Source organism: Talaromyces rugulosus, chromosome I, assembly GCF_013368755.1.
Source record: "Talaromyces rugulosus chromosome I, complete sequence".
Classification (NCBI taxonomy): domain Eukaryota; kingdom Fungi; phylum Ascomycota; class Eurotiomycetes; order Eurotiales; family Trichocomaceae; genus Talaromyces; species Talaromyces rugulosus.
In genome coordinates, this window is record NC_049561.1 from 1,128,429 (window position 1) to 1,149,762 (window position 21,334).

The window sequence follows — 21,334 nt, forward strand, 5'->3', positions numbered from 1 at the left end:
TCCCAACTGGGTCGCTTTTTGCGCTCGCGGAGACGCTGGAAAGAGGAGGCAAACACGGCAACCGAAAGAGCGATAAAAAACCAGTTTGAGCCTGTCTTGGACCCTTTGATGGACCGAGCGACTCGCGCAAAGCAAGTTTTTTGGGCATGTTGGATCAATGGATTCCCTGGATTTCTTGTTCTGGCGATGCTTTGCTACAGACAGGGCCAGGCTAGCCCCGGGCGGCCGATGTTCTAGGCTCCTGCCCCGGTGGACCGCCTGATGTCATCCATTAACCTGACACTGTCATTACCGCTTACCACCGCTACCACCACTACCACCACTACCACTACTACCACCATGACTACGACCACCACCACCACTACCACTATAGTGCCAACCACTGCCAACCACCACACACAGCGAAAATAACCCTGCAAAGACCTGTTGCCACGTGATGTGTAACACGTCCCTCGCCGGCCTTGTTTCTTCTGCTGGACGCGCTGCCCGGCTAGACGAGCCCGAGGGAGGGAAAAAAAAAAGGGGAAGAAAACATCGCTAGTCTCACCCACATAGTACCCTGACAGCTCAGTCTTCTCCTGTCGATACAGCCTAGCGCCATTTATTTCAGCCCGCATCCTGTTTTTCTACTGTACAACAGTCCCGCTCCTGGAACTGCTTTTCCACCCCAGTGACTACTTGCCGCTTTGACCAAACTCAACCCCACAGTCGCTGGCGATTCTGGTTCAGGCCGGCTTCTCGTCTGCGTCGTTTGTTGACGATGAATGAGTCGGCACTCTTGATCCCGACCTAACCCTCAAAAAGCCATGAAGTCGTCGCTGTACGATCGAATTCTGCACAGGGAGCTGGGCCACGGCCCCCGCAGTGCGGGCATAAATGGCATCTACAGCGCCGCCGAGTGGATGGACAGTCTGGACATTGTCAATGAGCTCGGCGGCCATACTGGATGTGTCAATGCTCTCAGGTGTGTGTTTTCGGTCCTGACTTTAGTGAGGGCCTCTCTGGACTAACAGTCTCAGTTGGTCTCGGTCCGGACGCCTGCTGGCTTCTGGCTCCGACGACACCTGCTTGAATATCTACTCGTACCAGCCCGAGTCGTCAACGGCTCCCTTCGCCCTGAGCACGTCCGTCTCTACTGGCCACAGGGCCAATATCTTCTCGGTCAAGTTCATGCCGCACTCGGATGACCGCACCCTGGTCACTTGCGCGGGCGACTCCGAGGTCCGCGTCTTCGACGTCGAGCATTCTTTCCAAAAGAACGCTTCCGCCACTTCAGTTGCCGCCGCAAGAAGCAAGCGGATGACCGATTTCTTCACAGGAGTGCGCTATCTAGACCACTCAAATACTAACACCCGCGTCTACAGTTCCCATTCAGACCGCGTGAAGAGGATCGTGACAGAGTCGTCTCCGCATCTGTTTCTCACCTGCTCGGAAGATGGCGAAGTGCGCCAATGGGACCTGCGCCAGCCCACGTCCGCTTACCCGGCGCCTGAGAGCGGTCATGGGCTCGCCTCATACAACCAACCCAGTTATGCTTCCAATGTGCCGCCACCTCTAATATCCTATAAGCGTCACAACCTTGATCTAAATACAATTTCCTGCTCTGCAAGCCAGCCGCACTACATCGCCCTGGGTGGCGCCCACTTGCACTGCTTCCTTCATGATCGTCGTATGATGGGACGCGACCTGCTTGCCGAAAAGGGCCAAATGGACGGCTCCTCTCCGCTAGAAAGCACCCGCGATGACGAAGCCATGAACCGCGCAACACGATGCGTGCGCCGCTTTGCCCCCAAGGGCCAAAAAAGAATGAAACCCAAAGACAACGGCCATATAACCGCATGTAAAATCAGTGACGCCCGTCCAAACGAACTTCTCGTTAGTTGGTCCGGTGACCATATCTACACCTTTGACCTCGTCCGCTCCCCGGATGCCCGCGAAAAAGATGACAGCGTTATATCTTACGACACGTCGAGGAAACGTAAGCGTGGAAAAGTGTCTTCGTCGACTTCTCTTAACAGTGCAATCCGACACCACTCTCGCATGAGGTCTGAGGATGTAGGTCAAAGTGACCCCGAAATGTCATTTCACATTCGTTACAGAAACAGAGACTCGGAAGACATCCCAATAACATCATTGGCGGACGAGTCATTTCCCCCTAATGCACCAGAAGAAGCCGTCGATGATTCGGTACTGACTGACGCACAGAAAATGAGCTATGAAATTGCCAAAAGCTTAGTCAAATTGCGAAAGTACCTGTTTTCTCTCGAGTCATCGATGCGCGAGACCACCCTATCTCAGTGGCACTACGATCTCACTCCGTACGAGCCGACCTTCACAGCCGCCCTAGACTATGCTTTCGCCTGTCTTATTCCAATGGATGATATCCATCGGTCGTGGAGGTACCCGATCAACCCTTCGCCGGACGAGGTGATTCGGCACCAAACGTTCAGGCGGCATCGTGAATCCGCACGGCGATTCGTCCAAGCTTCGGCTACTCTGGCTCACTTTCTAGGAAGCTGTGTCGAAGACTACGCCGAACGAGAAGATGTGCGAGAGGATTTATTCGAGACCATAGTCCCCGCGCCGTCCGAGGATGGGAAAATCGACCCAGAGTCTCAGTTTGGATATGACTTTTTGAAAGCAATTCTGCTCTGGCTTAATGGCGGTCGAGAAACGCTCAAAGACGGATTTAAATTAAAACGCAACTCGCCACGCAATCGAAGGCGCTTTCCCATCCCGGACGATGGAGACGACCGCGCAATTGAAGACTATCTTATACCGTACTTGCGAGAACTGGCTGGGTCGTCGCCCATTGTCGATGTCGATGCCTCGCGGTTCGAGCATGACGAATCACGGATCCTTTTCCCCACACAACATGCTGCTGTCACCGCCTTTGAAAAAGCTATCAAATTATCCCTGGAGGAGTCGGACAACGCAGTCATTCACGAGGAAGAAGATGAAATTTCGGAGCACGTAGTGCGTGCCTTGAATAGACAGGCGGCGAACAAGTATTGGGCGCTCCGAGTTGGCCGGGGTTTGTTAATGAGTGTGGGTGACGGAATCGATTTTGCATTTGTTAACCGCGCATTTGGAGGATCGCCCGCTATCACCGGCCAAGACGACGACGACGATGATGAACGGATGCAACAGGATATCGACCCGGAAGATGAGTCGGAAGAGATTGAAGATTTCCGGCTGGTTTCCAACCGACGAAGAACACATCGACGTCGCCCTCATAATGTCACTCATCTCCATGCCCGCTCCAATATGTCTGAAGACGAGGATGACCATTTGGAGCTAGATAACGGCAATGCTAGCGACGGCGATGAAGAGGTTCTGGACTTTGACGACGATGACGACGACGACGAAAATGATGGTAGCAACGAAGATAGCGACGATGACGATTCTGACGAATTTTTCCTCAGACGCGGCAGACTTGCAAATAGTCGGCATGGAGACAAGGTCGAGATACAGGCACCTTGCGGCACTCCTGAAAATGTTTACAAAGGACACTGCAATGTCAAGACTGTTAAGGACGTTAATTATTACGGCTTGGACGATGAATATGTTGTCAGCGGGAGTGACTCTGGACACATCTTTATTTGGGATCGCAAGACTACCAAGCTGGTCAATATCCTTGAAGGAGACGGCGAAGTTGTCAATGTTGTTCAAGGTTGGTTTTTATTTTTTAAATTTTTTTCTTGTACGAACGCAGCTGACTGTATAGGCCACCCATATGAACCGACTCTTGCTTGCTCAGGCATAGACAACACTATCAAGATTTTCTCGCCTGATCGACGATTGCAATATGACGCTCGACACGGCATCAACATTTTGAATCCGGATCACCCGGCCAATATGTTTTCAAGCCGCCCACAGAACAGCGCAGGCAGCTCGCAAGTGTTTGGACTGCGGAGTTGCAAGCGGATGAAGGACAGCTATCAAATCATGAGCCAAAATGACGCCGAGAGACAAGGCGGCATGAGCGAAGCTTATATCACGGTATTTTAGTTCACTTTAGTTTCCAGTTTTGAAATTTCTAACACGCCCAAAGAGGAGTATGCTGTCTCGCCTCGCTGCAACGCTAAGACAACGACATACCATGCCACATACAAATCCCGGCATGGATTCTGACGGCGCCACTATTGTGCTCGACGAAAACTGCACTGTAAGTTTTTTGGTCTTAATAAATCTGGGCAATGGCTAATATTTTGCATAGGTCATGTGAGTGCTCTTCTACTTCTATAGTAAATATGAACCCAACCATTGTTGGATTGTTGGTTAGCGTTGTGCATAGCTCTCCAAGACGAGAGCAGGAGTTATGGCTTATGGACAAAAATGACCACCAGATTGCGGCCATGGAGTACGGTGAACATAATTAGTAGGAAACCAAAAAAAAAAATTAAATAATTACTAAACTGTAATATTATTCTGCAAGTTCAGAAAATTGTACAATACTTTGAGCAGATGAATTAGCCAATCACAGGCTGTTATTCCATTTGATAGAGAATTTTCTCCGCAGCCCCTCCACATACATCCTTAATCTTCAATTTTCAACATTCAAACGATTGAAGGAAAAATGGATCCATCAACAGATCTGGTCCAGCAGATCACATCTATTTCCCAATCAATATACACTTCAGACCCGCACAACCCTCATTTATACCTTGCGCGAGGCAAACTGCACGCCCAGCTGGGCTTCCACGACCTCGCTGCGGCAGATGCATATCGCGCACTGACGCTTTTGGAAGGTGTTGTTGAGGAAGAGCCAGATTGCGTGGAGTATGTTGCGAGGCGAAGGGCTAGTACTTTGACAGGAGAAAAAAAAGAGGAAAAAGAGGAAGATGATGATGATGATGATGATGATGGCGGGTTCGTACGGATTTCGCGAGACGAGTATGACGCCAATATCGCGCCGGTGTATGTCCTGCTCGTGCAGAGTCTGACGCAGTGCGGGTGTCTGCGTGATGCGTTTGAGTTTGGTAGTAGGGCAGCGCGCCATTTGCGTTTGCTGGGCGATCAACAATATGCAGACAGTATTGACATACTCGAGAAGAACGGACTTGGGCAAAATCCAAACACCCTGCCAGCTCAGGGTTATGCGCGTCGCGTGCTGTATCCGTGGAACACGCATGAACCAGACCGCAAAGCACAGGAGACGTTGTCGCTACTGAATAAGAGACTGGAGACAGTGGCGCCGGCGTGCGAAGTACGCGCTGTGTCTTTGCCGGCGTTGCATGGCGAGAAGCTGCAAGAAGATGAAGAAAAAGAAGAAGGAGAAGTATCTGTACAGTTGGGCCTATTTGCCAAACGAGACCTCCAACCCGGCGAGATTATTCTGCGCGAATCGTCGCTCCTGACAGCGACGAACCGACTGCACGACGACCTGTGTGATGCGTGTAATGGGCCATTGCCTGGGCTGAGTGAAGCAGTCGCGTGTCAAGAGTGCGACGATACAATCTTCTGTAGCCAGACATGCCACGACCACGCGCAGGCTGTATATCATGCCGCCGTGTGCGGCCACGAAGGGCTGGAATCGCTGGGCAAGGACGTTGCTGATCCACAGGACAAGGCGGATTACCTCTATTTCCTGCTCCTCGGACGCGCAGTCGCCATGGCCGCGACACAGGACTGTCATCCGCTCGATCTGCCAGAAGTGAAATACATCTGGGGCGATTTTCACGAGTACGACTCTACCGAAAAAGATTTGCCGTTCTCCTTCCAACTCAGCATTCTCCAACCCATGCGCTTGCTGGAGGAAATGGGGCTGGACCCATTCACCACGCTGGCTCGTTATGATACCTGGGTTCTGAACACGCTGTATGCCAAATTCCGCGGAACTGCGTCTGGTCGACTGTCCACGTGGGACGGTGGGCCAGAGGTTTGCGCTGTGCATCCATTGTGGTGTCTAGCGAACCACTCGTGCGATCCCAATGTGCGCTGGGAATGGGGTGGTGAGATTACCTTTATGGTTCGGAGGGAGGAAGAGAAGGCGGTTTGGAAACGAGGCGATGAGAAAAAGGAAGTATCGGCGGCGCTGCTTCGCAAGGATGAGGAGATTTTGAATCATTACTGTGATATCGGGCTTGGTGTGCGGCAGAGAAGGGAATGGGCGCAGGGGGCTTTGGGAGGGTTGTGTCAGTGTACCAGGTGTAAATGGGAGGAGAAGCCATCTAGCTGAAAGAGAGTTCAATGATAATCTAATAAGCTCATTGAAAGAGAAAAAAAAAACATGATTGTCTATAATTGGCATCAGCGTCAAGTCGTTTACATGAATATCCTCCATCAAATAAAATAGACGCCAAGTTGCAAATGTACATGCGAGAAAAAAGTAATATACAGAAATGAATCAGATACTGTACAAAAGCTCAAATGATGTATAGCCGGGACGAACGAACTACTTCGCATGATCGACGAGGTCGCCGTAGACATCATCAGGGATTTTCCGCACAAATGAGACCGTTAGACTGATAATCTTGTCTGCTTCGAGTGGTGGGAAAGATCGCAAAAGCTTGTTTGGACTGGTAGATGGTCAATAGCATTTCGATATATAGAGACAAAAAAAAAACATACCTTTCGCTTTGCATAATTGCATCTCGCATGCGGTTTAGTTGCGCCACAATACAGAGAATGTTCAGATGAGGCCCGTAGGCAAATAGGAAATCCCAAAGATGAAGGACCTCTGGCAAAGGCGGAGTGCAGGCACACAGAGTGAGCACTGACGGAAACGCATACAGCTCAGCCTGCATCCCCTTGGAGAAAAGATAGGCCGCCAGCTTTGGATCGACGATCTCTAGACAGCGATCAACCAGTCGCAGCCCCTTGTGCACCCCATCCATGGCGCCTCGCACATAGCCAGGGCATTCCTTGGTCACAAAGTAGTGAAAGAGCGCAAAGGCTTCGACCTCGCTGCGGGCGGCGTACAGAAAGGGGGCACAGAGGACGTTCATGCCCTGTACGTATATCGCACCTTGAGCTTTGGTATCGCTTTTTGCCGGTGGCTCTCCTTCAGCAGTCTCCTCTGTGATAGTGGGCGGACTGTCAATAGCCATTTCTAACATTTCTTTTCTTCTCGATGAGGGCCGTGACTGTGGTTTGGGATTCTGTGTATCGTGTAGCTTCCATGCAACTGCATTCAGTAACCGTATAAGACTGGCCTCGGTGACTCGGCGCTTGAACAACGGGTCGGTTGCAAGGGTGCGGAAAGTGTCGTTTCTGATTTTAGTATAGACTGGCGACCTTCCCCTATGGACAAGACCGAGGTATTCATCTGTCGGCACCGGGGGAATAGCGAACAGCGCCAACCAGAGGTATATTCGATGTGACGACTGAGGAAGTTAGCTGACATGCCATTCAACATCCTTTCTTTCTTGTTTTAGAAGAGGAAGAGAGAAAAAACCCACCATCCCATCAGTGTCAGCTTCCACCTTGTTCGACAGAACCATCAGCCTCAATTCCTGCAGTGTGTCGAGAAGCTTGCCATCGGCCGGGCCATCACGCAGCAGTGTTTCCAAACCGGTCCGTTTCATAAAATAACCCGACGATCCAGTCTTCCTGGCCGGCCGTTTCGCCTTTGGAGGCGCCGTTATCAATGGAGTCGCTATGCTAGACCCAGATTCGCTATTTGATCTCGCTCGCTGACGATTATTGTGCTGAGGTTCTGCATTCTGCTGCGAGCCAGTGCCAGTGCCAGTGGCATTAGGTGGCGTGTCACGCTGGCGCACACCGCTTCCATGTGCAATTGACGGCAAGGGCTGGCCAAACGTCGAGAACGATGTCGAAGTGAGCGACTGGTGCGACTGATATTTGCGAAGTTTTCGAGGAGACTGCGGCGACGCGGGACCAGCGGCGGCAGTTGGTGCAGCAAACGAGGGAATGTTGGTCAGCGGCGAGGGCTTCGAAGCCATGATGCCGATTGAAGACACAGCAAACGACTAGGTCACGAGAGCAACAGTGTGAGGATATCTTGGATCGATCATCGCAGGTGTCGAAGCTTTGGGAGTGGATTGCGGGGTGCACGCGATCTGTCGCGTTAATTAATTGGGGAGGCGGCGGAGCGGAGCTGCGAGGCTGGGCGTTGGAATTCATGATTCTTGGCACGCATTTCTATATTTAACAACTCGCTTTTATTCTTAAAAATATTTATTTTTTATATAAGAATATATATGTATATCAGTGCAAAAGTGAATATGTCATGTTGATTCTGCAAACCAATCATCAAGATTATATAAATTCAACAACTACATGAATAGTAACCAAATTAATAAAACCAGCCCCCCCCAACTCCAAAACCATGAATCATGCACTATTCTCAAGCTGTCTAAGCTTTCGTAGGCGTGTCCGCTCTGTTCCCAGCCCCTGAACCATTATCTGCGCCCCCCATGACGCTGCTAACGAATTCTGGATACTGGAAAACTTCGCCTCGTTTCACTCCATTCAGACCTGCTGATTTCCCTTTGCCGCCAAATGCTCTTCGCCCCGTGAATCCACCGAGGACGTCGTCGACCTCTCTTTCAGTCAGCGGACTTTCTCCGGCTTCTGGGCTGGTGTGTAGAAGAGCGTCACGCAGCTCGGCAATGTCCACCTGTCCACTATCGTCATCGTCAAAGGCCGCGAAGGCGTTGAGCAGTTCTGTTCGAGAAGACAGCGGCGCCAGAAGTGATGAAATTGTATTCAGAAATGTCGGTAGGTTCATTGTCTGTGCTGCTCCAGCCGGGAAAAATTGAGCTGTCGCACTGGACGACGAGTCCTGGCCTATATCAGATATTAGCTTGTGAATTCAATGCTAGATCAAATAATTTATACCCAGATTTGAGAGAATATCGGCGACATCGGCCCGATCGACATTGCCATCGTTGTCTCGATCGAGCACTTGAAAAGCCTCTCGCATATCCCTCAACTGCGCCGACGGCAGCTTCGACAGAGTATCAGTGTTGCCCAGATTCGAACGCGACAGTCGCGACGCCGTCAACGACGAAAAGCTTCCTCGCCCGTTGTTGGTATTCTTTGTAGGCGAAGCGGGTGGCTCGCGAAATCTGGGAGACCTCGGCGACGGAATCGGTTGGTTATCGTCTTCAACCACTGTTCCCTCCGTATCGCCGATAGTATACGACTGGTTTAGTTTGCTAGGCGACTGCACCGGTGTTGGGCCTCTTCCGGGAGAGCTGGTGGGAGTGCTTGCTCGGATCGCTGTTGTCGGCGAGCCGGGTGATGACGGTCGCCGAAAGGGAGAGGCTCGGGGGGAATTAAAGGATAGAGGAGATGGCTTGTAGGATGTATTCGAGTTCATCTTGGTATCATTAGCTGTGTTTCTGTCTTTGCAATGCTGTTCTTCTCTTCCCTTGGTTGCTATAAGCCGCGGGGACTCAAGTGCTGCTTTCCTGTCGATCAAGAGCGAGCAAAACCCGAAAATGACGAGGCAACCGGGAGTATAAATTACTCAGTTTCACAAATTTGAATAAGTGCGTCGCAGTCGTAACGCGATAAGAATTCCTGGACGTTGTTGAGGTCAATCGGTGGTTGTTGACTGACGACATCGGCCGGAGAGCGGCAAAAGTAAACAAAGCGGTTGTCATGTCGGACCGGCCTCTTATTGGCCAAGAACCGCAAGTGGGGATTTAGGGCTTCAGCGTTCTCCGAAGGGGGAAAACTGGTTGACTACAGCTATATTTATTATTTATTATTTAAAACGGCGAGTTAGATGATGAAATGGAATAATTAATATAATTTGCAACTGGCCTGATTGAAGTTGCCAGGCTTGCCGGTGGCTAGCGTTGATATATCTGATTTCCAACCGTTAATTATTCCAAGTACGGACTCCTATCGAATTATGAAATACTAAAAATCAATGCTGGTTCACCGAGCTTCAATCGTTGCAATGGCTTTCTCTTCTGCAATCTTTCTCGGAGACTCGGTACTGCTCCTTGACTGTGCAGTCGTACGAAAAGGGTTATATGGAACTGCAAAAGTGGAATCAATCTCTTCAAGCGTCCGGCACTATTAAAAAAAATATTAAGTCAACAATTCTTCTAAGTGTATGAAGTAAGCTTATTTTTTTCTCAGGTAGAAGGAAGATGGTTAACAGGAGCGCTAGCAGTGAAATACTGCTAAACACCCATCCGACCTTGAAATGAATATTGTCAATCATAAAAGGGATCACAAAGTTTGTGACAAATTCCCATATAAAATTCCCAAGGGTCTATCTCTTTTCACGGATAGAAGGCGTGGGAATTTCTGCGCCAAGGAGTAGGGGGTATGAGATTGAATTGCAAAAGTCATGGCGTGGTGCTAGAGCGGGCAATACGTAGATAGCGCAAAATGCACTTTCTATGAAATTGAATAACCGAAAAGATATTTTTTGTATCAGAAAGCATTATTGTGACGGCAAGTCATAGACCGGGATCTCTAAGGGGTTTGCTCCAACTTTTGTTCCGAGCGAGCTACTCCTTTCGTCCTAGAACCTCGAAGACTTCTATTTCCAAAGAACGACTGATTCGCGGACTGTTATGTTGGAAATTGACGGCATAGAAATAAGTAACACGCTGGTGGGGGTTCAGGACTGCGTGATAGTGCTCAAGGAAATGCATATATGTATTAAGACTGTTCGAGAGTACATAGTAGACGTAGGATACAGTCTCCAAACGCAATCCCAAGAGTAATATGGCAATATGCATCCCAAGGACCTTCATATCCTTCACGTCACTGATAATCTACTTCATTGAGAGTGTTTTTTAAGTAATATAGAAAACTGGGGAAATACTTACATAAGCAGGATTTTAGGGTTTGCCTGAGACGGACAAGCGGGGTTCCACTCCGCGGCCAGGGGGAGACCTCGTTTCATCGCCAACGAGAATAATATCAGTCGCTCCCAATTGCTTCGGCCGATACAGTCTCCTTCAGGGCTGTTTGATATTGATCATATGTAACCTGTGCCAGCGGCGCATGGCCTAGGCCGCTGTCTCCGAGTCAGGCTAATCAACGTCGCTCAATTGTCTCCACCGAGTTGCCCACTAGCGTTTTTGCGTGCAGCCTATCTCCCACCCGTACGTCTGCATCTATTTTCGCAAGGCGATTTGAGTTGGGGAATTGAACGTTGACAATGCGCAATAGGCCAGGGCTGGATTCTTGGACGAGCAAGGAAAGGGTACGAATTATTGTGACAACCATCGAGCGTCTCTCCCGTATCAGCATCACACACCATGGCGAACCCACTGCCAATCCGAACACCGACAGGTGAATCGCAGACCGAGAAGCCACCACACCTGGCTTCATTTCCGTCCTCGTCGCAACTGAGCGCAAGTGGAAAAACTCGAATTTCGCCAGCAGCCTCGTTCTTGAAACGCTCCCCGAGCAGTGCGCAGAAGCTTCGTCGCCGGGCGTCGGTAGAACATCCAGATCTTTTGCAGACGGGCAAGCCTCGACGATTCAAGTCTCAATACCCGCTTGACTCATCTGAACGCCATGTGGAGTATATCCTTGTGGCGTCCTTTCACATCGACCGTGGACCGATTATGGAACACCAATATCCTGCTGCGATTAGCGGTGACGAGAGTATGCTTGCGGAGCTGATGCTTCCCGATCAAACTCATGTTCGAAGTCAAGATTGGACAATATTTTTCTTACACAAGGACACGGGGGAGGACGATGAAGACGCGGACCAAGAGGGAAAGAAAAAGCGGAAAAAAGGACGGAAAAACAAAGACACTGATGGACAAGAGAACCAATATAATGATCATGAAAGGAATGCAGAGGAAAGCAGTGATGATGATTATGACGACGACGACGATGACGATGATAACGAAGGCGATGACGATGACGAAGAAGAGGAAGGTGGAGAAGGCCCTCCTCTCATGTACGTGTTGAATCTGGTCAATACGAAGCAAGACAACACAGTTCGACGGTTAGTTTTCACAGAGTGGCCACAACATTATCCGCAGGAGCTGACCAAACTAGTGGAGCGGTTGTGAAAGCCATGGCTATCTGCACTCGTCATTCATTTCTGCATATATACAAAGTGAGCCGAACCAAAGAAAAAATCATTGGACATGCCTTTACTAACACGCAGTAGCCTTTACTTTTATTGGCCTTGGAAGAATATTTTAAAGCACCATATCCGGAAACGCTCGCATCCCTATATGATGCTGTGAATGCCATGGATCTTTCGCTCCTCCCCCGCTTCTCTTTGCTAGAGCGGAGTATTCTACAAGCCAGTGATTCAAAGGATATGTTTATTGAGAAATTCGAGCGTATGATTGAACAGCGGGTTGCTGATGATGAGTCTGAACGAGGTTCCGGGTCATCTTCACTAGGTTCCCCGACCAAAGCACGATACACCTTGCCACGAGACACTCACGAATATGAATCCAAAGTCGTCTACAATGAGATACCAATTCCCGTGAAAATCCCAACGGTTATTTGGCCAGAGACAGTGGGAGATTTCTCACTCATCAAATTGATTCAGATCTTTGCAGCTCCGCACTCCACAGCGCCACAACCATTTGCTCTTCACCCCCACCTCACCACTAATGGCGCCTACACACACCCTATCATCGTCTTAGTCAATGCCATGCTCACTCAAAAACGGGTCGTTTTCCTGGGACATAATCGTCCTTCTGGAGAAGTAGCCGAAGCCGTCCTCGCAGCATGCGCCTTGGCATCTGGGGGTATTTTGCGAGGCTTCACTCGCTATGCTTTCCCATATACGGACTTGACCAAGATTGATGATCTTTTAAAGGTACCTGGATTTGTTGCCGGCGTGACCAACCCGACTTTTGCCAACCACCCTGAGTGGTGGGACTTGCTTTGTGACCTCCCTACCGGTCGTATGAAAATAAGTAGTCGGGTCGAGCCAGCACCAGTCACGGAAGGGTCAAAATTCTTCCAGCAAAACAATACTCCTTCGGGACAGGCAGCAGCATCTCTGGATCCAACCGGTGATATGACTTTTATGAACGATATCCTGCAGAGTATTAACCAAAGGTATGGAGAGGGAGTTATCCGCGCAAAATGGCGGGCCTATATTCTGAAATTCACCAGAGTGGCTGCAGCATTTGAGGAGACTGTTTATGGAGCATCAGCTCTGTATATAATGGGACCAGGAGAGGAGTCAGCGTCAAGCGGTGGTGGTTTGAAAGTAGACCCGTCAGACCCGGCATCGCTTCGGGGTCATGGCTATGTCTGGCCGGATGAGTCAGCCAAAAATCGAGAACTCGCAGCATGTGTTTCTCGAATTGAAGGCTGGCGAAACACACGGTCCTACTATGGATTTATCCAGGATGTCGCTGCATCGTATCATGCCACGGGGCCCGTCAAGTCGACGGATCTGCAGCACCACCACGATCGACTGCGATCCTTGAAGCTACCATCAGAGGTTGCGGGGACGATTTACCTTGCTTTCGCACACTCGATCCGAGACTATGCGGGCATCTGCCAACTACTCACAGTCACGCCAGAGAGCCAAGCTGGACTGTTCTATGTCAGTCTCGGGCTCTTCCACACAGATCCGGTGGTTCGGGAGGCGACAGCAGACCTGATTGACCGCATTTCTAGCCACGAAGCCGGGCGGCACTTCTGGAACCGCGTCGGGCGGTTCACGAAGCTGGCATACTCTCGCGCGCGACGCGATCGAGATGCACTAGTAAACAGTCCCGCGCTGTCTGCAGGCAGTCATGGAGACGTGTTTGGTGCACCGCTTCAACAACAACAGAGCCTCGTCGGCGTTGCGTTGGGGGAGACAACGTCCAATCGGAGGAGCTGAGAGTATATGTCCTTCAAGGTGTGAAAAATATCGACTGTAGCTCTCTAGTTTATACTCTTCGGGTATCTGAATTTCAGCATATATAGAATTTACGAATATACCACAACAGTTTGAGTGCATGCATTTTGATTGGCACATGCCTAGACAACTACGACTTGACCTGCCGATATTTTAAGTACAAAATATATACATGTATACGTCTTCTCACCGGGTCTTGGCAACGCGCAACGAGTCCCCCTAGGGGGTCTGCTGCTAGTCCTGCTACACAACAAAAACATCTGACTGTCGGATCATTACGAATGGTGCCTGGACAGTGTTGGATAGTGTTGGTGCCAGTGGCGCTTTTGGCTGAATTAGGATTAATGAGCGACGTGAGAGCAGTTCGTCGACACGAAGAGCCAGTTGAGCCAGACGTCACTTTCTCACTTCTTGGACGGTGTTTGTGCTGAGTACGTACTAGTCAGTAAAAGGAATTACTAAATATATTTAGAGGCAAAATTAGTTAGACACCGAACTGAGTATCGTTTCCATTCCTGAAACAATGGCTTTGATGGCATCTGCTTAGACACAGGTAGCTGCCCAAAGGTCATCATCTAGCCGCTAGGATTACCAGACATCTTGCTAGCAACTCGGTGACTGTGGAGAGCTTGGTGAATCGAGAGCAGAATCAATTAATGAGAGGGGGGAGCAGAGAGAGAGAAAGAGAGAGAGAGAGAGAGGAGCGGATATGGATTAAAAAATCAGACAGGCGTTGCTCTGCCTAAATAGGAAATACCAGCCATTTTGTCCTGACTAGATCAATCATGGAATTAAAAATTCAAACATTTATCAAGCTTCGTTAGTGTTTTTGTTGTTGTTGTTGTTGTTGTTGAGGTGACTGACTGGACCCACCGGCGCATGACTGAATAATTACTCGCTGACCATCTTCCCCCCTCCTCTTTCTCTACCAACTTTTTCTCTGCCAGATTCTTTGCACTCCCAATTTTCTACCTAAATTATTCAAAGTATTCTTGAATCTTGTCAAAATGGCTAGCACAACGTCTCGAATTCGCAACAAGCTTAACGCGTTATGGGACGCGCTTCTCCATAAGGACATGAGCCAGAATCTTGGGCAGAATCAAGTTATCGAGCCTCTTTTTCTTAAGAGCAAGCAAATTTATCTCATAGACCATGATTTCAGCTCCACAAAAGTTGAAGACCGCTATCCACCTGTGCTATTCGAACCTTGTCCTCAGAGTCTTCTTGATAGAAATCCAGTTGATATAGCAGGATATGACGATCCGCAGTTTGGTAACCGCGTCACTGAATTCCAAGACTATGTTGCTGGTGCAGAATTATCGAGCATAAGACACTGCACAAATCGTGTTTCCTCGCAACTCGGGGCATGGGCGTATACCTTCACGCGGAGAGATACAACATCGGCCTTCGTCAACCTCCAAATTATGAGGGGTATATATCCCATCGAGTACGCTATTTTTCAACACTCAAGTTCAGATTGAAGAATTAATTACTAACGATAAAATAGAGAGCCACATGGTATCCTCTTGTCAAAAGGATTCACAATGTCGACTCGCGACATGAAATGGTCAGCAAATATGTACGAGCATAACCTGGTCGTCTGGGAAAAGGAGCTCCCCCACGTTATAGTGCTCTCTAAACAGTCGCAAATTGGCACTGATGACTCTATTATGTATGGTGAGCTAGCACAACTTGTCACCATCATGAGGAATCGCGCCTGCCAACCGGAAGAGGTGTTAATCGATGAGGATCAAAATTTCGAGGACGAAAAAGAGGAGCAAGACGCCCGGTGGCCCGTACGCTCAAAGTACGTCTTCGGACTCGAGCAGAGATTTCCGGTACGCTCATTACTAGCATTCTCAATAAGAATCTGACTGAGTCATTTCTAGGTTCTGATGGTGTCTATTGTTGGTCCCCAACATGGCCGCATTTTTTTCGCCTGCATGGACGGTCATGATGACTTGATCATCAGGAAATCCTCTCTCTTCAGTTTCGAGCGCCTTGCAACTGCACCCTGGGACCTTTTTTCTAGGTTTCTTTTAAGTGGTCCACTGTTGGAAGACAAACACGGCAATTTGATTTCTCCTCGCCGTTAATTTTTTATTCGGGTTTGACGATATCACACCCTAGGCGCTAAGTAAGCTGTTCAACCCCTGGACGCTGGATTAAGCTGTTCAACCCCTGGACACTGGATAAGCTGTTCAACCGGTATTGGATGCTGCATAGGCTGTTCAGCTCCTGAATGATGATGAGGCCAGAGTCGCCTTACAGGCATTTTACAAAATCCCATTTATATAATGGGTACCTGGCTGGCCACCAGGTCTCCAGCGATGTGCTCGCACCTCATCGTGGTGCTGGAGTCTAGTAGTCATTCTGTTAGAAAAGCAGCTGGCGAAGCCAAGACGAGCTCTTCTTGTAGATTATTTCAAACCTAGCCTAGTTGGCTTCCTCGGATTGTTTCTGTTGTCCACTGCGTAAGTAAAATAATTCTTAATTAGATCAGCAATTAGACGAGAAAGTTATTCAGTTTGAGATTACTTTGATTGATTTTTTTGGACTAGATACAGTACTAGCTAGAAAATGTTATTAGAATCACTGTTTCTAGTATCAGGCAATAGAAAATACCATATACCTCACAAAACAAGAGGAATTTTATTATTTTTCATATCTTACACTCGATAGTCATATGCCGCCCTACCACCTCTTTTTTATTATCTTTATTTTATACAGACGATATAGAGACTTCCAGATAGCGGGAGATGGGGCATCCAGGACACCATTTTGAAACGTCTCGGAGACGGTTTTTTTTTTGCCTCAAACACGGTTGCACTACGTTGTATTATTGAGATACCGTAGCATTACGGTATTGTTTGCGGCACATCTTCAATCCGGCACGTATTTTTGTAATATAAAACGCGCTAAAACCGGGAACGTATGTAAAAAAAAAATGTGTCGAAAAAAATAGACGTCTTTTTTGACCAGAGGTGTCGAGTAGTATCCACAACGTATCCAATACTTTAAAAGCGTGTTTGATTTACACCACGTCTTTTTTTTTTTACAAAAAGACGTTTCCTATACGTCTTGTTTATTAGTATCCGTCTCATTTTACCAATGAAGTATATAATTAACCCCAGTGCCTCAATCAATCTGTGCTGGCCTCTGGAGAAAATTATTTATATATGTAGTCAACTGCATCAATTAATAGTTAACCGATGGATATTAATATTGCACATATGATCAATATATATCCATTCCACATTGATGCATCAGCATCGAAATTAATACATGTAGATGTCAAATATTCAATGTTAATCGACACGTGCAGATTCAAATGTTATTTCAATCAACGTTGATGTAACTCAAAATGTAGTACAACTTCAATATACATCAATATAGCTGACATTGACATGGATGTAAATTATATTGCACCTGGATATCAAACATAGTCTATCAGTTAACATTAACATTGAATGCTGCATGAGTTAATCTATACTAGCAGCTGCGGACATCATTGATTATCTAGTAAATAAAGAGATTAATATTTAGATACATTAATATATATTGATTATTTAATCTAAATGTGTAAACTAACTGAGCTATTTTATAAATTAAATGCACGATTTCGCAGCGATAGGCGAAAAAAATACTATAACACTAAGATTAAACATTTATTAGCATAACATTATCAATCATCTATATATGGTATCATATAAAATAAACTCCGGCTGAGATTGCGCTTGGAACACTGAAAAATTAAAGTCATTTCGAAAAAGTGAAAAAGAAAATCGAACGTTGTAGTACCAGTCTAACAGATATACCTTCGAGCTTAATATTATCTAATGGTTATACTAGTTATTCTACATAGGGTTTTTTTCCCGCGCGATGTATAATTGTTCTGTTTTGATCTTAGAAATTCAAAATCGCGACGAAATGGTGTTAGAAGATAAGTTTTCGATTTAAGTAAGTATAGACCTGTTTATTATTGATTCTATATTCTATTCACTATCTAGAGTATATTCTGTCTACAGTTTTTTAGCACTTATCATCCTTAAGTAGCTATAATTTACTAATTTATTATAATTCTATTAGAGATGGCCAATCCACAACAACACTGTCGATGAATGATTGCATTTTCTATCGAAAGGAGATAATGGGTAGGATCGAAGGCATATTCCTCCACCAGTTGGAGGCATCTCCTCTTTGTGTTTTCTTTTGGTTCAGCGAATTCTCCCTAGCGAGACAAAAGACCGACTACTGGGTCTACCTATACGTAACCTGGAAGATGATGCAGAAGTTGTTGATTTATCCGCTGTTGATAAAACCAATGTCCCCAAGTCTCTGTCTTCAGCTGGCTGAAATGGTCCTCACATTCTGGATAAACATGTCCTAACCGCCTCACAGCCATAAAAAGTCCTCTACAGGCGCTGAATACTCTCCACAGAGGCACAACATCCTCTACGGAAGCTGAAAGACTTCCACAGATGCTCAAGACACAGAGCGTCTCAGTAATATCAGCATATCGATGTGTCTGGGAGTTTCTTAGGCTGCCGATGCTTGGTTTCCGTTATTCAAATTTCCCCGATGCAGAGTGCGTAAGCTGTTGGAGATTCGCTGTCTTCGTTCGTATGACTGTCGGGTTTATTGCTAGTGTTGGGTAAACCAGCACGGGCATCGAGCGAAACATGCTGATTGAGAAGAAACATGGATCGCGAGCCAGAAGGCGTGGGGCTCGTTTACCGCAGTTAGAGTACGTATTCCACGACCAACGTCATTTGAATGTCCAAGTGTATGATGAAGTGTGCGAATCATTTGTTTCACGAAGGGCTTTAAGACAACAGCCCTGAAAAGACTGCGTTTTCCAACATTGTCGAAACGATGGGAATTATGACAGACGACTTTCCCTCGCCCATGTTAAGTCGAAACAGAGGGTTTTCGTTGGGGAGCATAATTTCTTTTGCGAGAAGTGCCTGTATCTCCCGGATGGAGACGTTGTTTTCCAACTAAACGGGCAACCACCCTGACAAGACAACTGCTTGCAGAACAACCACTGACAGAACAACCGACGTGAGAAACTCATCGCTCTGAAAGAGCAACTGATTTGGGTGTTCCAGTCGTCAAGATGTCCGACCGTACTTGACGAATGTTGTATGTTCTCCAGACCAGAAACGAATGGATATGTAGCTCCCGTACCAAAAAAAGGCAGCGACTCACATAACGAAATCCACACGCCCCATCTCACATGCAATATCAATTTATCTGCTGTTGACAGCATGATACGGCCTGGTTTGTGGTCCTGGATCCCCACAGCTTGTCGTTGCCACCCGATTGGCAGTTGCTGCAACTGAAATTGGTCGAATACATGCAACGGAGTGATCACTGGCATATCTGCCATCATGCCTTTGGGACACGCTCATGCGACTAACAAGGTATGGCCAAGTCTCGATATGTTTGAAAACATCTAATGAAATCGAGCAGTAGACAACGTTTTGAAACGCTAAAACAAGTTGTTGAGTGATATGGAGTGTAACAATTTTGAGAAGATAAGTGTCAAGAGTGATAGAGATCATGAAGAGCTAAGATTTTCAGCAGGACAGACGATGGCGGAGAAGATAAATTGAGGGTGAGACTGCCCTTATTAATAAATCTTGAATGACTGGAAGCAGAACATGAGTCCCTCTTACATATGTAGTGGGTCAATCAGCTGCAGGGCGTTGTCAGTCCTGATTCAGGGATTAGAGGCGCGTGACTCACTCTACTTCACTGGTCTTGACTTCCTGGTACTGATTCTTTGTCTTGGTCACTCTCATCTACAAGGATCCCTGTATCGTGCGCCCTGCATCTACGCCCGGCGGTGCAGGCGGTGCAAATTTTCATCAAAGAAATCCTCCTGGATGTTGTCAATGGTCTCCTGATAATGGCCGCCCTGGTCTCAGACAGCCTGCCCTATAGGCGTCGGTGAAGGAAGTCGGGTTCACCGGCATCATGATGCGTGTATTCGGAAGATTTCCGTAGGACACACGAGGCGTTGTGCGATCGAGGAGACGTTGCATGGTTTGGAAAAGTGACCAGAGAATAGACGTTATATGGTAAAGGAGACGTTGTGCGAGAAGACGTGACCAAAGAAATAGATGCAACAAATATGTACTACGTTTTATAAATGCATATCAGTATCTATTATATCACGACGTCTTTCGTAATTTAACACGTATTACTATAAGGCAAAAGGTAGTAAAATAAACTACGTCTAATATTTGATACGGTTTCATAACCCAAATACGGACGTTGTTTTAGATACAGATGTCGTTTTTTGGAGAGTGGTGTCGAAAATGCAGACGTGTCGAAATTTGGAGACGTCTGCAAATATGTCATTTGATACGCAACCCCGCTTATCACGTTATGCACCTTTTACACCTTTTGCGCAATGTCTGCGGGTGACTTTGTATAAAAGTCAAACGTGGTGTCGCAGAGTCCCCAAACGGGATCGAATAATATTATCCTACCAGTTGATTACTAGACTACTTGTGTGCACATGTGCAAGAAGTGCACCCACATCTTAGTTTATTTATTTTATTATAATTTATTTTTATTTAATAAAAAAAACTCCCCGCATAAACAGACACAAATTAGTTATTATTTTATTTTTTTTCAAGCCCCAGGGACAGGGGCGGGCTCGACGCGCAAACGGCGGAGCGAGGGCGGCAGGCAGGGCGGAGCGGGGTCGACAGGCGGAGCGGGATCGGCGGGCGCAGGCGGGACAACGGCCGCAGCGCGGCGTCGCCTCCGATTGCGAGCGTTGTTGCCACCATCGGTGGCTGGACGGGGGCGGGGGAGGGCCGACACGGTGCTCGTTGGCACCCTGCTGATTGAGTTAGATCGAATGTAGGAAGAGAAAACTTTCTAGAGGACTCTTACTGCTTCGTAGATGTTCGCCACAACCATTTTGGCAGAGAGAGAGGGTGACAGGGCGAGCGAGAGAGGCAATGACAGAGAGCTAGAGAGTGAGAGAGGGAGAATGAGAGAAAAAAAAGTGAGAGATAATAACAGAAAGCGAGAGAGTGAGAGAGTGAGAGAGAGAGAGAGAAGCAATAATAGAGAACTAAAGAGTAAGAGAAAAAAAGTAAGAGAGATAATGATAGAGAGCTAGAGAGTAAGAAAATAAGAAAATAAGAGAGTAAAAGAGTGAGAGAGTCAGAGTCAGGGAAAAAAGAAAGACTTCCAACTCACGGGGGACTTAAGACCCTGGACCTCGTGATCCTCTTATAGGATTGGTCGATCCATAAAAGTGGCCTCACTACAACATTGAAGCTTCCTCAGTACATTAAGATCCTTTTTATAAGGCGTGTCAAAACCCCCTGAAACGTCTAGGACACTGGTCCCCATATACCCTGGCTCCAGGGTTCCATATACGTATTATATATCGTATATTTCGTCCGAGTAGACGATATAGGATATATCTTATTCCTGTAATCATCTGTCTTGGGTAAGATATACTTGCTATCGTATCTGTTCGTTCGTATATCTTATCCACGTGACTTCCCGTTTATTGCCGCTTTGTCTTGT

General features: G+C 47.4%; 6 protein-coding genes across 6 annotated transcripts; 4 read left to right on the forward strand and 2 right to left on the reverse strand.

Moving 5' to 3' along the window:
* Positions 1-806: 806 nt before the first annotated feature.
* On the forward strand, positions 807-4,228 carry TRUGW13939_00381 (uncharacterized protein; the record flags this gene model as incomplete). Its single annotated transcript, XM_035483589.1, has 5 exons — positions 807-964; positions 1,020-3,673; positions 3,728-4,002; positions 4,055-4,168; positions 4,220-4,228. 5 exons carry the CDS (start codon positions 807-809, stop codon positions 4,226-4,228), a joined length of 3,210 nt encoding a protein of 1,069 aa, XP_035339482.1.
* A 351-nt stretch (positions 4,229-4,579) lies between these two features.
* On the forward strand, positions 4,580-6,181 carry TRUGW13939_00382 (uncharacterized protein; the record flags this gene model as incomplete). The annotated part of the gene is made up of 1 exon (XM_035483590.1): positions 4,580-6,181. One exon carries the CDS (start codon positions 4,580-4,582, stop codon positions 6,179-6,181), a length of 1,602 nt encoding a protein of 533 aa, XP_035339483.1.
* Positions 6,182-6,397: 216 nt separating this feature from the next.
* On the reverse strand, positions 6,398-7,907 carry TRUGW13939_00383 (uncharacterized protein; the record flags this gene model as incomplete). The annotated part of the gene is made up of 3 exons (XM_035483591.1): positions 6,398-6,521; positions 6,574-7,328; positions 7,404-7,907. 3 exons carry the CDS (start codon positions 7,905-7,907, stop codon positions 6,398-6,400), a joined length of 1,383 nt encoding a protein of 460 aa, XP_035339484.1.
* Positions 7,908-8,320: 413 nt separating this feature from the next.
* On the reverse strand, positions 8,321-9,289 carry TRUGW13939_00384 (uncharacterized protein; the record flags this gene model as incomplete). The annotated part of the gene is made up of 2 exons (XM_035483592.1): positions 8,321-8,754; positions 8,806-9,289. 2 exons carry the CDS (start codon positions 9,287-9,289, stop codon positions 8,321-8,323), a joined length of 918 nt encoding a protein of 305 aa, XP_035339485.1.
* A 1,909-nt stretch (positions 9,290-11,198) lies between these two features.
* TRUGW13939_00385 (uncharacterized protein) lies at positions 11,199-13,756 on the forward strand (the record flags this gene model as incomplete). The annotated part of the gene is made up of 3 exons (XM_035483593.1): positions 11,199-11,899; positions 11,953-12,013; positions 12,068-13,756. 3 exons carry the CDS (start codon positions 11,199-11,201, stop codon positions 13,754-13,756), a joined length of 2,451 nt encoding a protein of 816 aa, XP_035339486.1.
* A 1,025-nt stretch (positions 13,757-14,781) lies between these two features.
* TRUGW13939_00386 (uncharacterized protein) lies at positions 14,782-15,870 on the forward strand (the record flags this gene model as incomplete). Its single annotated transcript, XM_035483594.1, has 3 exons — positions 14,782-15,221; positions 15,282-15,612; positions 15,664-15,870. The coding sequence occupies 3 exons, from the start codon at positions 14,782-14,784 to the stop codon at positions 15,868-15,870; spliced, it is 978 nt and encodes a 325-aa protein (XP_035339487.1).
* Between the last annotated feature and the right edge of the window lie 5,464 nt (positions 15,871-21,334).